The 18,355-nt window shown below is 36.7% G+C and overlaps 1 protein-coding gene and 1 pseudogene across 2 annotated transcripts; one reads left to right on the top strand and one right to left on the bottom strand.

Annotated features, from left to right (window-relative positions):
• Positions 1-1,069: 1,069 nt before the first annotated feature.
• LOC145016523 (uncharacterized) lies at positions 1,070-2,903 on the bottom strand. Its single transcript, XM_078974810.1, has 2 exons — positions 1,716-2,903; positions 1,070-1,321 (listed from the first exon to the last, which is right to left on the bottom strand). The coding sequence occupies exons 1-2, from the start codon at positions 2,901-2,903 to the stop codon at positions 1,070-1,072; spliced, it is 1,440 nt and encodes a 479-aa protein (XP_078830936.1).
• A 3,116-nt stretch (positions 2,904-6,019) lies between these two features.
• LOC145016522 (putative galacturonosyltransferase 14 pseudogene) lies at positions 6,020-9,432 on the top strand (annotated as a pseudogene). Its single transcript, XR_013666230.1, has 6 exons — positions 6,020-6,651; positions 7,053-7,142; positions 7,205-7,742; positions 7,992-8,064; positions 8,252-8,845; positions 9,259-9,432. The product of XR_013666230.1 is annotated as a putative galacturonosyltransferase 14 pseudogene (transcript).
• Positions 9,433-18,355: the final 8,923 nt, after the last annotated feature.

The raw sequence follows: 18,355 nt of genomic DNA, 5'->3' as shown, positions 1-18,355 counted from the left end.
CAAGTAGTGTAAGAAGTTGCATCTAACGGACCATGTGTCAACGCCTTTAATTTGTTAGTATAGTCCGAATGTGATTCTCTTTCGAGGCGATAAATCTATAAGGAAATATAATATTTTACATTTAAGTAATAATATAAATTAGTTTTATATTATAAATTAGAATATAAGGTATTTACCTTTCTGTTGAACCATGGAGGAAATTCTGTTTTCAAATCACTTTCAGGTGATTCTGATTTGAATTCGCTGGATGTGGGACAAAACAATTAGAATATTTTGAAGATATGATAACACTATCGAAAAAGTAGTTAATAGATCACAAAACTTATGATATTTATCCTTTTAGCTCATCCTCATCACAGTTGTTTAGTACAAACCAATACAATGATTTTTTGGCATCTCTACAAAGTTCGGCGAGCTTCTTAGTGGACATCGGTCGACATTGTGATGAGAACACAGTAAATTGCCTTTTTGGAAGGCCAGGGTCTTCATTTCTATTAACACGATTGAATTTAGTTTGCATACCCTCAAGATACATAGAGCAGGATGTCAAAGCTTCGTCTGCAGCATAACCCTCTGCTATTGAGCCTTCTGGCTTGGCTTTGTTTCTGACATAATTTTTAAGTTTTTTCATGTATATTTCAAAAGGATACATCCATCTCATGTGTACAGGCCTTCCGAGAATGGCTTCTTCAGGTAAATGAAGAATAAGATGAATCATGATGTCAAAAAATACTGGAGGATATATCAACTCAAGATTGCATATAATCTTCACCACTTCCTTTCTGGCATTTCTCATGTCGTTAACATCTAATGACCGTGCACAAATTTTTTTTTGAAGAATGTACACAATTCAATGATTGTTGTTGACAGATTTTCTGGGAGAAATGCTTGAACCCCTATAGGAAGCAATCGTTGCATGAGGATGTGATGATCGTGAGACTTTAGCCAAACCAAATTTGATGCAGTATCATTCACCTTCTTATTAAAGTTCGATCGAAAACCATCACGTAGCCTCACACCTTTAATGAATTGACCGAATTGTTGTCGATTAATTGGTTTAAAAGAGTAATCAACATGTCGTAGTATTATTTTCTTCTTGTTGTCTTTCCTTATTATTATTGACTTTCTTCCTCTTGTTGACTTTCTCTTTTGGCCACTGATGTGGCCGAATGCCCATATTTTTCAAGTCTTCTCTTGCCTCTTGTTTATCTTTGGTTTTTTCATTCATCAATGCAGTATTTACAAAACTCACATCCACATTTTTCTCCACATGCATAAAATCTATATTGTGTTTTAGCTCGAGGGAAGACCAATACTCATGCTAAAAAAAGATACTATGTTTTGTCCAATTCAACTCTTTTTTTTCTTGTTTCATCATTGCACTTTCTTGTTGCACCCCCGTGCTCAGGATGTTTCCATCGAATACGATCAGGGAGACAAGCTAATTGCTTTATTATAATTGTATTGCTAAATCGTCTTGGATGTGGCCTTGTTTCAGGTTGACCATCAAACAATAAACTTTGCCTCCACTTATGGTTCATATGCAAGAATCGTCTATGACCAATATAAGACATCTTGTTGGTGACATGAATGGAAGATGTGTCTGCGTTACAAGTAGGGCATGCTAAATAACCTTAACCGCTCCATCCAGACAAACTTCCACGTGCTGGAAAATCATTGATAGTCCATAACAACATTGCATGCATGTTGAATACGGTGTTGGTTGACGCATCTCTCATTTGTACTCCTTCAACCCACAACATTTTCAACTCATCCACCAAAGGCCTCAAGAAAACATCAATGTCCTTTGAGGGTGATTTAGGGCCAGGAATCGGCAAAGTTAGCATGAAAGAAGACTCTTTCATACATATCCATGGTGGTGTATTGTAGGTAGTTAATATAAACGGCCAAGTACTATAAGTACTATTAAAGTTGCCGAATGGATTAAATCCATCAGCAGCCAAACCTAGACGAACATTTCTAGGTTCTTTAGCAAACTCTGGATATCTTTGATCAAAATCATGCCATGACTTCCCATCAACCGGATGATACATCATACCATCTATTGAGCTTCCAGTATTATGCCAACTCATATCTTTAGCTGTGAATATGGAGCTATACATTCGTCGAAGTCTTGGAGTCAAAGGAAAGTATCGCAACACTTTTTGTGGTAATTTCTTCCCCTTTGTAGTTATGTTCACCCATCTACTCTCCTTAGAAATCGGGCAATTTTGCATGGAACCGTTCTCCTTCCAAAACAAAGCACAATCATTTTTGCAAGCGTGGATCGATTGATATCCTAACCCTATCTTTCTCAACTTCTTTTTAGCTTCATAGTGTGAAGTTGGAATCTTGCTCTTTAGGAAAGCAACTCTTAGTAACTCTACAAGTTGATCAAATGAACTATTTGTCCATCTATTGATCACTTTAATATGAAACAACTTTGCCAAAAAGTTTAAGGCAGACATATTGCTACATTTAGGGTATAACTTGGTATTGAGCTCCTCAAACAAATCATCAAGTTCCGGTTTTATACACTCCTCGTCTATATTTTCTTCATTTGTATTTTGTTCCGCCATAACATCATCAATTACATCAAACATCTCATTACGTGTGGGTGTGTTTGTTCTTGGAGTCAAATTGTAGCTTAAATCCGAAGAATCGACATGTTTCTCACTGTGATAAATCCACGTAGTATATGTTTCTAGAAACCCAATGTCATGTAAGTGAGCATAAACCATAGGCAAAACATGTCGATACGAATTCACACACGTTTTACACGGGCAACGCACTTTGCCTTTAGAGTTGACATGTTTCTCAGCAATCTTCATAAAGTTTTTAAGACCTTCCAAGTATTTTGAAGACATTCGGTTCTCTCTAATCCAACTCTTATCGATCGTCATCGCTATTTCACTTTTAAAAATTATATTATATATGTAGTTATCGAAAGTTAGATTGTATTTGTGCTAGATAAATAAATAGATAGCCGAGAACGGATAGAGTATTCACAAGTATATAAAAAAATATATACTCGAGAAATAAAAATCAGATTGATTGGATAGAGTACTCACAATGGTTATGAAGAAGAAACTTAAAACTAAAAATCACCGATTCAACATGTTTTAATAAGAAAATCATATTAATTTAATTTTATATTTAATTTAATTTAATTTTAATATTAATATTAATTTGATTTTAAAACTAATTTAATCTGATTTTAATCAATTCACCTTTACTTTAAAATTATTTTAAAATTACTAAAAGTATGTTGCTATTAATAACCTAATTAAGCTAAAGCCATAATGACCAACATTAAGTCACTAATAAAATTAAACACTTTGAAACCATATTAAACAATTTACCATCCAAACAATAGCATCTAATTACATCAAATAACTCAAGATGATATTTTTTAAGGTAATGTTTGTAACTTAACATAATGTATACATGAAGTTTGTTTGCTAGTTCTATAAGGTTGCACATAAACTCAAATTGTAAAGATCTTATAGCCTTCTATCATCACTTTTACTTGTAGATAAGTAAAATATATAACATTGTATGCACATAGAAAGCAACATGTGGCCAATATATAACATTGTATGCACTTAGAAAGCAAAAAAGCATAATGTGGCCTTATACCTTGTTTTCACATATTTAACATTTAGACATTTAAGATTTATGCAGCATTATGATGCATAAACAAATTCATATACATATCATGGTTTATTGAAGAAAAACGTCAATGTGGTAGTAAATAGGAAAAAAAACTCAATATACTAACCTCAAAATTGGTATTAGAGATTGGTTAAAATCGGTAGTAAGCTACGGATCTTCGAGAATTGCATGATAAAATTTTATGATGTATGATGTCTGATAGCTTAGGATAATTTCTTGTATTTTAGATGGAATTGACATCATTACTGTATTTTCTTCGTGTGTGCATCATAGTTGTACATAACTAAGAATTTATAGCCTTAGAATGTTTGATTTAGCTTTATCTCATGTTCCTTGTCTGGTTGTGGGCTTAAGGTAGAATCAATTATTCGACTGCCTATAGAATCTAACATTCTGTATGATTAACATGCACGAGTGGCTGTGGTTGGTGGAAGTTCTATGAGGGAGTGTAATTTACAGTAAGTCTGCGTGAGGAATGATTAGCCATTCTTGAGAAAGTAGGTACTTGATGTATGTGTATGCTTGATGCTTAGGCCTAGTGGTTCGGAATTTTCATGTAAAGATCTCTTGATTTAATGGTGTCTTAGTGCCAAACGGTTTCACTGCTCCAATGCAACTTGCTTGTGCTTTGTGGGACTCATATTGATGTAATTAACTATTATATGAACATGTTAATTTACATGCTGCAAAGATTATATAATTTTCGAATGATTGATTTGGCTCTATTACACAACTCTTGTTTGAGTCTAACCATTATAGGGTTGGGTCTTTTAGTCGAAAGCTTATTTAAGTTTTGTTAACGTGTAATTGTATTCATGAAGTGGTTAGTGGGCATTAATAGGGGTTTTCAGGAGTTGATGGCAAGGTGAGTTGGGGATCCTAGGAGAGCCTAGGAAGTGATTTAGTTTGGTTGCTATGTTGTTTAGTGGGTAGTAGGAGTATTATTATAAGTATGTGGTTTAGAGGAATCTGGGTGCTTCTTGAGGAAAGTATGGATAGGTGTGAAAAGTAGTAGTAGGCTCATACTACTAGAAGCATAGGATCCATAGTCACGAGGATTTTAAGGAGCTGATTAAGGGTAGATAGTGTGGTTTTATAACCATGATTTGTGGCAATGTTTCCATATATGTCGATATCGTAGATATGGTTGTTCAAGCTGAAGATTAGTGTGGTGATTGTTTGGGCCTTAATGGCCATGCCAGGTTGGGTTTGAATGGTGTAGACCTAGGTGAGTTAGTTGATTTTGAGGTCTTGAGGTCCTTGCTCGAGGTAGTGCCATTTGAGTTTCGAGACTCAAGAAAGAAGTGATTGTTATGATCAGCTCGAGGATTATAGCCAAAGGCTAAGTGATTGTTAGATGGATTGAATTGTTACTATATACAATGGGGGGCTATGTTCTTCTAACATTTTGTGTTCGGAAGAGAGAGAGCAGACATGTTAGGTTCAGAGTTGGGATGTAGACCTAGCATGGGGATAGATGGTTGTAGTTTTTGGTAGCAGTATGGTATTGTGGAATGAACATGAGGATTCTTGTGGTATGGTTTTCATGAGATGAGATCAAGGGCATGATTTCTTTGAATTTAGGCAGGTCGGGTTCTAGCTGATGGTTTCAGGTGATTACGGAAGTGAATCGGGAGCCACAACTTTTTTTTTTGTCTCCGATGTATCCAAACTGTAAGAATGATGCCTTTTGTATTTATGAATGATTCTCACGATAAATTGACGGTTAGGGATTTTCAGGTGAGGAGTGTCATGGTCTACTTGTTTCTAGATAGGAATTTGGTGTTATGAATGGACTTTCAAAGTTATTTCTTATGCATCTGAATGGAATTCTTGATGTTAGAGGCAGTCATGATTAGGGAGTTCCCGAGGTCTTCATCTGAGATTCGGAAACTCTTGGATTTTGCTTGATCTTTATTAGGAAGACCATCTTTTGTTGTGGTATACATTCCAAGGTTCATGGATGTTATGTATCTGGGTGAGTTGGTTTGACTTTTGGTCTTTTTGCAATGTTAGTTGGTGGTAGTTTGAGCCCAAAGTGGGGGAGAGGTGGATATTCTGCTTAGCGGATCAATAATTTGTTCGAGTTATGGTTACATAAGAATAGATCATTAGGATTTACGGTTTGGGTATGCGAAACTTTGGGCCTTAATGGCCATGCCAGCTGAACGAGCCCTCGCCAGTTACTTCTACTCCACCATCAAGCTCTTGCTCCGCTTATAGAGGTGGTGGCGCTACTGGTGGTTTCCCTTCAGCTTCTCTACCCCTCACATGTGTCTTCACTTATACATAGGCCCATCACTCGCATACAATTGTAAACATATGCGGTTTAGGGGTTTTTATTGGCGACTCATTTCCTTTCCCCGTCGAGTTCGAAATTGTCACTGGAGGAAGTAATGGCAGTGGAAGATGATGAAGGACCTTCACTGTAGGTGTTTTTTATTATTATTATCATACTGTAACACACCACCAGCCCACAACCTTTGCTCTCTCCTTCTGCTTTTCTCTGTAAACCCTAATCCGCCTCCACCACTACCCAATCTACCTCAACTCACCTCTGACCTCGTCTCATCTGTGTTCTCTCATATCTCCCTCTTCAAATACATCCTCCATAATTATAGGGAATTTTATTTAGGTTCTCACAAATGAAAAACCAGAGCATGGGTGGACGATTCACCTTCATTTTCCGGCTTCCCCACCATCATCGATATACTAGCATTGGTCATCCTTGGAGTCACCATCTCCATCTGAAACGAACCTAGAAAAAATTGATATCCCAGCTTCCCTAACACTTTCTGCATCAAAATCGATCCCTCCATAAAAACTTTCACCACCGGTAATAACCTCCATCTCCACACCACTAACAACGCATCCCATCATCAGTCTCTCTTCCAAGAATTTTCCATGGAATTTTCTGAATTTGAAATCACGCTTCGGAGTTTTTTCTACAGGAGGAAAAGAAATGACTTCTCCAAGGTATGTTCTTCTTCTTGTCTTTTCCTTCTCTCTATTGTATTTCTTTTTATTATACTTCTTCTTCCTTCTTGTTTATTGTTTTAAGAAAACTAATTATACGTACTTCATGTGCTAATTAGAAGATCAACATTTGTAAAGCATATATGTAATGATGAAATGCCCACATCAGAAGAAAATACTGATGCTCTAACTTTTTTCCTCCAATGGAACTGTGGATTTTTATAAACCCTAGCTTCTACATAAACCCCTCTTTTAACCGAGCTTGGAAAGACCACGTGGCTTTCCACATTTAAGAGTTCTTCCTGAAGATGTATTATTATTATTAAATATTACTCTCTTCATAATCAAATCATGCAAGAAAATGAAATTCCTTTTATTAATTTATTTGTTTCTAATAACAGGGTGTTGCAATGCTTGATATTTCTAATTATGGACGAAGAGTTGCTCATCATTGAGATATGCGTATGGATATCGATCATATGTATTATGAGGTATACAAAGATTGGTTTCTTTTTTAGTCAAATTACGAAAATGACCTTTTGTGTATATGCAGGAGCTTCTTGCATTATGTGAGCAGATTGGGAATGCTGGATCGGGGTTATCAGAGGATTTTATTTCAGGTTATTTGAAAACAAGGGTATTTATGTCTTCTAAGTTGGAAGTTGTTTCACCTGCTAATCAAGAACTTAGTTTCTGCACAATTTGTCTGGTAAGGGTTTTCTAAAATTTATCCAAGATTTTCATATGATGGACATACAACAACCCCAAAGAAACTCAGGAGGTAGTCTATACAAATTCCAACAGAAAAGTACCTAAAACTGAAGGTGACAAAGGAGAGGTTAGAGTGAAGTAGCAGCAGGTTCCTACACAAGTTTGATGGTTATTTATATTTTTCGTTTCAGATGGTTGTTGATAAATTTAAGTTTTTCTTTCTTTAGTAATACAAAAACATAAATGTTGTAAAAGCACGAATGCAAGCAGAAGCCAAGGTAGCTGAAGATGCTCGGAGGCGAGTGGAGGAGGAAGCTACTGCAGAAGCAAAACGGAAAAGAGACCTGGAGAGGGAATCAACCAGACAAACATTATTGAAGGTATTCCATATTTCTATTTTGCAACATATATTTTATTATAATATATATTTTATTGTATTTCTATTTTGTAGCATTATTAAAGATTTTTTTTCAGATAACGATCATTTATTGGAAAAATTACATAATAGAAGAAAGATTAAGAAGATATCAGATATAGATGTATATCTGATATCTTCATAATCTTTCTTCTATTATGTAATTTTTCCAATAAATGATAATTATCTGACAAAAATATTCCATATGATGCAGAGATGGATCTTGGTATCAGGAAGAAGGGGCTCATTCTCTTAGGGAATCTGTATCATCATACAGGGTTTCATTGGTAATTTTGATATTTCATTTTTCTGTTGCTCTAAAATAAAATTTCTTAAAGTTGTAATTTTGATTTTGTTTTGTGCAGATGCTTATCACATGTGTTTGTATTTTGGCTGTTGACAACATTGACATATTTTTTAATTGAATAAGTTTCACCATTATTGTTTAACACCTTTTCTAAATAAATTTGACAGATGGAGAGATCTAAGAGGGAGATTAGAGAATCTAAACTCCAAGAACTAATGAACAAACATTTTGCAGCAAGTTCAGTTCCAAAAGGCATCCATTGTCTCTCTTTGAGATTAACCGATGAATACTCATCTAATGCCCATGCACGCCGCCAGTTGCCCTCATCGGAGTTTCTCCCTGTTCTTTCTAACAACTCATATTACCATTTTATCCTTTCAAGTGACAACATCTTAGCAGCTACTGTTGTGCTCACTTCTATAGTCCAGTCATCTCTAACACCTGAGAAGATTGTTTTGCATGTCATCACTGATAAGAAAACATATGCAGGCATGCACTCATGGTTTGCGTTAAACGCCATCTCACCTGCCATTATTGAAGTCAAAGGTGTTCATCAGTTTGACTGGTTGACCCGAGATAATGTTCCTGTTCTTGAAGCCGTTGAAAATCATAATGGAATTCGTAATTACTATCATGGAAATCATATACCAGGCACTAATGTTGGTGATACTGTTACTCCAAGATCATTTGCCTCAAAATTACAAGCTAGAATCCCTAAATACATATCCTTGCTCAATCATCTTCACATATATCTCCCAGAGGTAACCAGTAATTTGATTTTATTGTAAATTAAAAAAATGGTCCCTATGCCTCCTGTTTTGACCATGTTTAGTCCAAAATTAAACTCTTTTTCAGTTTCCATCCTTATCTCAAGTTTGTATATCGATTTTGGTCCTTATTTCAAGGTTTTAAGAACCAAAATCAATATGAGAGCATGAAATATAAGGACTGAAGTTGAAAAAGTTGTCAAATTTAGACTAAACACTTTAAAATCAGAAAGCACATGGACCTTTTTTGTAACTTAAAGTTTATATATGCATCTAAAAGTTTAGATTTGAATGGTTATTTGAGACCTTTCCACATGTGATAAATTCTTACCAAGTTTTCTATTTCAATGTCAAATCATTAACATAACTTTGTTCACTCCATCAACTTCCAATCTAAATCAATGCAGCAAAGAGGTAGGCTTAGTGAAAAAAAACTCATGGATGATTGTTTGACTAGTCAACTCTCCAATTCCTTTTGTCCACACGATGTTGTTTCTACATTGGGCCCCATGTATGAAGGTCATGACAACAATGGATGCAAAAAATTGCAGGTCTCAAATCAACCACTTGGAAAGCACTAAAGGTTTGACTTTTTTATTATTCCGAATAACTTTTATTAATCTTTGTAATAATAATTTTATATTTTTTCTATCAGATGTGCATCCTCAGGTCAGTCCTTGATAAGTGCCTAAGGCTGCTTGGTTTTGAGTCGGCAGCACCTTGCGATACCTCTTGCAAACTCAGGTATGTAGCTTTATTATTCCGAATAGCTCTTGTTTTCTAGTATTAGAAGATCATATGTCTTGATTTCATGCATAACAATAGAGAGATATTGCAGCATCTTTAATAGAGCTAAATAGCATTATAATCCTTCAAATGTGATGGAAACATATGAGGTGCAGTGGATAAGCAAATAAAACTCTTAATCCCAATGATGTCAATAATCTTCAAGTAACTAAAACTCTTCATTGTTTGTACGATGCATGATATATTTGCATCCCATGCTATATTATTTAGATGCTTTAACTTTCATTAATTGGTTTAAATGTTGGTGTTTAGTAATTAAACTCAATTTATTCCTCTTTTTATTAACAACTTTTAATTATTCATGATCTTCAACTATCTTCTGCTTTTGGGCGGCTTGTAATTTCAAGTGATGGAGTATGGGATGCTCTTTCCACTGAATCAGCTCTAAAATGCAGTCGCAGATTGGCTTCGGAATCAGCAGCAGCACAAATTGTCAAAGTCTGGAAACAAAAAAATGTCAAATTTGTAATAAAATATTAGGCAATGGATTCTATTTTTGTATGACATTAAATTTTATGAAATGAATTATATTTTTTGTATATGATATTTTATTTTCTATTATGATGCATTAAATGCAAATTTAATCTGAAAATTAGTAAATCTATAAAAAAATATATATTTTTAAACATTTAAAATTTTGATACGCAAAAATGTGTGTCATCTTCATTTATGACATGGCCTTTCTTGACAGGGGTTTTCTTGATACGCATTGCGTGTCATTAACACGCGCATCGTAAGGTTACGACACGCGAATGCGTGTTGTCTTCCTTTATGACAGGGCCTTCCTTGATAGACATTGCGTGTCGTAAAGGCGCGTCGTAAATGAGCGTCGTCTATAGACGACGGGCAAAAGCGCGTCGTCTCTCTTTATGACATGGCCTTCCTTGACGCGCATTTGTGCGTCATCTTAGCCATTTACGACGCGCAATGAGCGTCGTAAAAGGTTGGCTTTCTAGTAGTGATGGGATTCTTGATGTTAGAGGCAGTCATGATTAGGGAGTTCCCAAGGTCTTCATCTGAGATTCGGAAACTCTTGGATTTTGCTTGATCTTTATCAGGAAGACCATCTTGTGTTGTGGTATACATTCCAAGGGTCATGGATGTTATGTATCTGGGTGAGTCGGTTTGACTTTTGGTCTTTTTGCAATGTTAGTTGGTGGTAGTTTGAGCCCTAAGTGGGGGAGAGGTGGATATTCTTCTTAGAGGATCAATGATTTGTTCGAGTTATGGTTACATAAGAATAGATCATTAGGATTTACGGTTTGGGTATGCGAAACTTTGGTTAAGGATTTGGTCAAGAGGGGGGGTATAAAGCAACTTCTATATGTGTTCAGGAATGCAAGGTTCATCTTAGCGATAAGAAGTCATGGGACAAGGAGCTTGTTGTAGCCAGTGGTTCCTTTCGGGAACGTCTAGGAATAGGTCAAGAGGTGTTTGTGTTGCTTAGGTTTAGTATCGATTGTTGAGGGATTTTTCAACACGTCGTATAGACTGGTATCTATAGTGTAGGATGGCCAGTTGATGATTGGTCAATCAGTTTCAAAGATTGGTATGTTTGGTCCTTCACGGGCTTTGTATAATAGTATGTTAAATCAATGGATTAGTTTTCAATGGACTCTTGATCATTGGTCTTTTCATTCATCATCAATAACATATCTTCTTCGGAAGTTTCAAGCTGTATTAGATGGATTTCAATGGATCCGTCAACATATTGTCAAAATTTGTACATTGTACATTTTGGTTTCTTGGTATGGTACCCTCAATGGTTGGTTGTGGAATTATTGCACATAGCAGTCTTGATTCTGGCAGATGTCCTTGGTTATTGGAAGTTCGGATGTTGGGGCAACGTTGTTTATTTTTTCAGGTGTAGCTTTGGATCTACGCAAAATCCAATTTTGGCATGTCATTTCGTCAGGGATGGTATCTAGATTGACCAGACTAGAGTTTTGACATCATTTCAGATAACTTTGGAAGTTTTATTGAGCTAGTTGCATAATGGTTGGATCTGTTCAGTTTTGGTCGAGGCGTAGGATCTTAGTTTCGGCCATTCATGAGTATGTTTATGTTAGTAGTTGAGGTTCGCCAGTTTGGTTAGATCTACTAGTATCATACCCTATGGGTAAGGTTTTGAGGAAGAAAGAGTGCAGTAGATGTAGGGTTGGTTATGTGTTTCCCTTATGGATATATGTAGACTGAGTAAGATAGCATGAGAACACTTGGCTCAAGTTTTTAGCATGGTTCATAGTTGGTATGTAGCTCTTGAACTGGAACAAGAATGAAACTACCTATCTCATTCTCTGGTTATATGTTGCCATGTTTTTGCCTAATTTTGCATTCGTAGCAGCCTGTACTCTGGAAGGAATTGCGTGTGATAGAAGGGTATGACCCGTGTTGTGCTTAGTTAATGTTAAGAGGGATGTTGATTGGGTTCCTGGAAGTTGGTGGATTGATGGTCAGGTATCTTTAGGCCCATGTGGTGCCGTTAGTGAGTCTTTAGGCCAATGATGGGATGATGTCAAGGTCGGTATAGTACCGTGAGCTTATTGTTTAGTGGTTAGAAGGTATCACAATGTATCCAGAACCAGTGGTTGTATGATTCATATGGGTAGGGCCTGATAGTCGTTTGAATGAGACTCTTAGGTCTTAGATCATTAGTCTTCTTGGTATGTTTAGGTATTAATGCATTGTGTGAGTCAACTGACTCAGTGGCCAGCTGGTTTTAATCATGTGGGCAGTAAAGGTTGTAGGGATTAATAGTTGTAAATTTGAAGTCTGTTGCAGAGTGTTTGCATTATGAACCCCGTTTGCTAGTGGGTTCTCTATTAGGAGTTTAGTTGCCAGTGTAGGGTATTAATTATGGAATTTCGAGTCATGAAATTCATTGTGAATGTCTCGAGTGATTTTTCAGATGGATGCACACCTGAGATAATAAGGGATTTGGATGCAAGGTGAAATTCTTGGATGGACCATCATTATGCTCGTGAGAGTAGTGGGTCAATGATGATTTGTCAGGAAGTCAAGTGTGTATTTAAGGTTCTTGGGCATAATTTTTGGATTTGGGATTGGGCGAAATTCATGATCGGTATGTTTTGAGTATTCTTACCAAATGTTTTGGTGGTATTCCTAGTCAGGGACTAGGGTAGGTACAACGAATTGGTGATCATCAATCTTAGAGTATGGTTTCTGAAGTTTAGAATCAATGGGTTCCTGGTTCCAGGAAGTATATTGATGGTGTTGGTTTGTGGTTGTAGTTTTGAGAGTTCCCAGTTATGTGGTTATCATTGGATGTTAGGTCTTACAGTTACGGAGAGAAAGATAGCCATTGCGATTAAGTATTTTCAAGTTATTATGTTGTTGGTTGGTAGTTGTGGATTTTCGAGTGGTTTCTCAAGTTTTATTTATAAGATTCCTTGATTTCGATGTGGTTAAAAGGAGTTTATGGAATATATTGATGTTGTTTGTGTTCCACTACAACAGTTATTGAGCTGAGACTCGTGTTGGGAGTTGCCTTTGTTTTCAAGTAGAGGGTTCAACAATAGCAAATAATAAGAGGTTCAATTTTCTAGTAGTACCAACAAAATAGTTCGGCATCGAAAGGGTTCCCTATGGTCCGGGTTGTGAAGTAAAGTCATATTGAATGTGCTCCATGATGGTTTTGCCTATTTGGGAGTCAGACAAGGTATTGAATTTCCAGATTTCAAGCAGAGTAATGATGATTACTCTTCATTGGTTAAAGTTAGTGGATAAATGATTCATTACTAGTCAGGGTATGTGAGTTTCACTAAGATTTGGTTTTAATTGTAGTATGGGAAGCCATTCGCCTGTATGATTCGATTTCTTAGTTCAGATCGGGATTCTGGAGGGATTGTCTGAATAGCATGGGGTATAGTAAGGAGCGATTTTGAGGACGAAATCTAATTTAAGTGGGGGAGAATTTTAACACATGTGTTCCAGATTGATTAAGATTACTTTTATCAGGGACTAAAGATTAATTTTTGGAGAAAATCATGTGCCATGATGTGGCCAAGGAGGGCCATGACGTGAAAAATATTTAATGGATCACGTGTATTATTGGATCACCACAGCGTGTCCAAAGGTTGCCACGACGTGGCAGTTGTCCTGGTCTAAGCCCATGATCCTTTTAGGATTTGCATTGTATTTAAACCTCTTTAAGTATTTTTTAGGGTTCCTTAGTGGCCTCCATCACCCTCAAGTTTCAGAAACCCTAACCTTAATTCCTCCTTGAAAGTTGTGAGTCCACTTTACTGACCTTGGGTGCTTATGAAGAAAGAAGAGGCATTAGAAAGGATTATGGTGCTTCTTGGCTGAAGTAAAGAACTCGTTTGGGAATCTATAGACCTTTGTAAGTGTCCACGTTAATTGATTCATGGCTTAAATGGTCAGATATTGAATATTGTCCCACGCCCTTCATGTTTGAGCAATTTTGGAAAGAAGGAACTCATAAAGTTGGAAACTTTATGACTCTCAAGAGCCCCATGAGCAACATCTGTTGTAGATCTAGGTTTTGGTTGAGGTTTCTTGATCTTACAAGAGTTTTGGTCAATTTAGCCCATTTTGACCTAAATTGGATTCTAGACATGTACTGGTATGCATGTCCAAAAAGCTTCCACCTTTACGATAGATCTGGTATTAGAAAACCCTTCTAGAGTGGTAGGGTTAATGACTTTTCAGATTAAGGGCTACATGGTTAATACATTGTGGTATTGGGATTTTTTGGACCTAGGGTTGGAGATATTAATCTCTTTAGGTCTCTTAATGGATAAAGTTTTAAAACATATCCATTTAGACCATAGAATGGACCAGATCTAAGCTTTGGAATTCTTAAAATCGAAGAAAACAGCTTAATCCATTAAGTTTTCGGAATCTCAGCTCCCATGGCATGGCCATAGGTCGCCACAACATGCTGACTGGGAATTTTCTATCCGTTTGATCACATGAGGGCCACGACGTAACCAAGGAAGGCCATGACATGGCGGTTGACTAAAGTTAATAGTGGTCGTTGAGTTTGACTGTTGACATTTAGAATGGGTTAAAGTTAGGCCAAATTTCTATTTTTGGACGGTAGACTTAGGGTTACCTTGTGTGGATTGTTAGGAGGTGTTTAACACCCATCTTTGATAGAGAGAGCTGATAGTTGTGGTCGACATGACATTAAGTTGGGTTTTGGTCGGTTTTGTGATTTACGTGAGTTTTCCTCACTATACTTGTCGGTTGAATGCACCAATGTAGGCCTACTAGATTATGTATCCTAGTATACAAAATTATGCTATGTTATTTATATGTTTGACTGGTAGATCTGTATGATTACATGTATTCAGTGGATATATGCTAGACTGGTAGATCCGTATGATTACCTGTATTTGTTGGTTATTGAGTCTTACTGTGTATGTTGGCATGTTATTTTTATTGTTTCGTTAAGATGGTCCTGCGTGGTGCTAATGTCCAAGATACCCGGGGTGGTCCAGATAGACTATAGCCTTGCATGGTGGTCCTGTCACGACGAAGACCTGTAGGGTGGTCTAAATAGGTTGTAGGCCCGGTAAGGCGGTCTAGTCAGGCTAAAGACTCGGAGAGTGGTCTAGATAGATTGTAGGCCCTATGCGGTCCAATTATGCTGAAGGCTCATCCATGCATGCTGTATATGTTTGGTTGTGTGTGGCTCTCTAGGGAGACTCACTAAGCTTAGGCATAAAGTTTGATTTTATGATTTCAGGTACATCAGATGATAGGGGCAAGCCGAAGGCTTGATCATGCTTATGATCCTGGGCTTTTATGAGATTTTATTTTGGGATACTATGATTTGTGTCATGGCTTTTGGAAACTATGTTTTGGTAAACACTTATGGTTTTTTGGATTAGTTTCGAAAGTGAAAATTTTACCTTGATTTTTTTGGGATGTTAGAAATTGCTCCATGTGGAAAGGTTTCCTTGACCATGAGTGGTCAATACCAACGTGTCTTTAATTTTCCCAGAAAAGCTTCATCCTTGAGTTGAAAAGTAGGACCTTTTGACCGGGTTCAAAATCGTTATTCCCTCTTAACCTAGCATCATGCCATTTCTTTGTTTGTCCTTATAAATCAAAGAGTTAGTGTATGCTTCATTTCTTAACTCTTCCAAGGTTCTTGCATCCCTGAATATGACATAAATTGCATTCCTTGAAATCGAACACAACGAAGTTTAGGCCTTGAAAGGTTGTTGCATCCTTGAATATGGTAGGCCAAAAGAATCCCGCATTGTAGACTTTTTTTGTCATGTATTGTTCTCCATGATGGCCTCTGGTAGGTTCACTATGGCAATGATGTAAGATGTCTCTCGCTTCCTTCATAAAGACACAATTTTTTGTAAAATCTTCCTATGGGTTGTGGTATTCGCGTGAATGTTTTGCGAATTCTTTAATTAAATATTTGATTGTAGTCGGGTCCTTCTTCTCCATTGGTCTTTGAGAGTCAAGGATTTGTCTTGTTGTAACGTTTACCCCATCGTAAAAGATAGACACTTCTTGTTTTACATTGAGATCGTGTTGGGGGCAATTTCTAAGCATACATTTATACCTCTCACATGATTCATACAAAGGCTCGCCATAATTTTGTTGGAAGTTTTCTATCTTCTTCTTGAGCTTGACTTTTGCCATATTTTAGCCGTTCATATAAATGGTACTGGTAGCATTCTAAGTAACACTGTTTCTCGCATGATATTTGGAACATTGAAGAAATTTTGATTTCCAATACTTCATCGATGTGCCAAAACGTGTCTTCATGGTCTTTTTTGAAAATGGAATTTCTTTGAGCATTACGACAATGTATCCCTTGATCTCAAAGTTGGTTGCATCTAGGATTTCCAATGGAGCAAGACCCGACCCGTTGTCATTTCGCACCCTTTTCTTGTACTCCTCCCATAGTCATCCAAGTGATATCCATTATCTCGTCTACCTCACTTTTGATATCGTCTTCTGAATCGTCTTTGGTTTATGTTTTTGGCTTGTATCCAATTCCTTTCTTGTCAGGAGTCTTTTCAAAGCTTTCAAATTTGTCAGTTTGAAATGCGTTACTTGATTTGCCGATCTTTTAGTCTTTTTTTTTGTGGCCACGGCATGGCCGATCGTGATATATGTCATTTGTTGAGATGTAAATCCTTAAGGATCGAATAGATTCAACAGGTAAGTAAAGAACACAAAGATAATCAAATTGATGCAAGATGATTAAAAGTCACGCCCCAGATAAACTCGATGAAGAATTTCAACTGTAGAGGCGTACTAGGGTTTACAACGTATATCTTAGCAAAAGCATTAACAATCTACGGTGCATGCATGCACTATAAATACTTAAACCCTAATAAATATGACGGCTTGGACAGGCCCAATAACTTATACAAATTGGACTAAATATTACAAGCCGAATGATGCAACATTCAATACATAACAATCTCCCCCTTTGCGTCAATTGAGGCGGGAGTTGCTTCACTGCTGTGTCTTCTTGATTGTCTTGAAGAGCTTAGGAATCATAGCGAGTAAAGTTCTGTGAAACTAGATACACCACTGAATCATGTCATTAAAGTTCTTATTCAAAGCAGCTTTATTCAAGGTACACTTGTTAACGATCTCTAAAATATGTTCTAATCAACTTGTGGAGAACAATTGTTTGTCTGGTAAAGAGAAGAGGCATTTTTGAAAAGCTCCAGGAACATCAGTCCCTCACTGAAACATCACAATTATGTGTCCAGTATCAATCATTCGCATACTCATTTCGCTCATGTTGTTGGCTTTTCCAATCGGATTCACGATAGGCTTTCGCTTCAGAACTTGAGCAATCTCAATGTCAAGCTACGCCACTTCATATATGTACGAGACCAACATTCTCTTCAGATGGGCAAGAATGGGTTCGTATTTTTTTCTTCAGTTAGCAAAAGATTAAGCAACGAGATCTAATCATGAGGGTTGAGGTTCGGTAGATCAACAAGCATGAACTCATGCAAAGTATTTTCTAAACCCCTTGTCTCCTTGAATTTAACATTCATAAAACCTCCGGTAGCAATTGGCCCTGTGACCTTGACCGTTCTTAGTTTCTGAGAACTCCAGGTTAAGTACTGAGGTTTGCCATATGTCACACCCCAAAACCAAGAACGGCGGAAACGTTCTGGTGCGGAGGACGTCATGTAAAGTATCACAACACAGTATAACAGTAAACAAGCAAACAACATCATCCATTGCATTAAATATATAATTTTAATACAAGTGTGTTCCATACAGTTAGACACCAAAACGTAAAACAAAATAATAAGGTGAGTCTTGAATGCGCTCCCATCTTCTCAAAAGTTGGCCTCGGTACCTTTCTACAGATGACCTGAGAATACAAGTTATTTTGAAAGAGTTTATCAGCATTAAGCTGGTGAGTTCATAAGTATTTTAGTGTCAGTAGTTGTATCAAAATGTTTTAACGTAGTTATAAGTATGAGTTTGTAAATGTTTGAATCTCCTAGAAAAACCTATATTTTCTATTAAGAGTAGCCTTCTACCAAGGCGTAACTGTTTTGTATGATGGTTTACTGTAAAAGTGTGTAATTTTCGCAAGTGAAACTATCATTCTCAAAATATAGTTTGTACATTAATGTTTAAGTGAAAAGATCACTAAATATGTAAAGGGTAAATTAATGTAGTACTGTAGTGTTGTATTATAGGAAC

This window comes from Lactuca saligna, chromosome 9, assembly GCF_052625555.1.
Source record: "Lactuca saligna cultivar CGN05327 chromosome 9, ASM5262555v1, whole genome shotgun sequence".
Lineage (NCBI taxonomy): Eukaryota > Viridiplantae > Streptophyta > Magnoliopsida > Asterales > Asteraceae > Lactuca > Lactuca saligna.
This window is presented reverse-complemented; position numbering and strand designations above follow the sequence as displayed.

Excerpts from the sequence above, each read along its gene's own strand:
- LOC145016523 (XM_078974810.1), bottom strand. The coding sequence starts at position 2,903 with ATGACGATCGATAAGAGTTGGATTAGAGAGAACCGAATGTCTTCAAAA. Across the intron at positions 1,322-1,715 it reads GAGATGCGTCAACCAACACC|CATGAGTATTGGTCTTCCCT; the intron begins GTATTCAACATG and ends ATCTTTTTTTAG.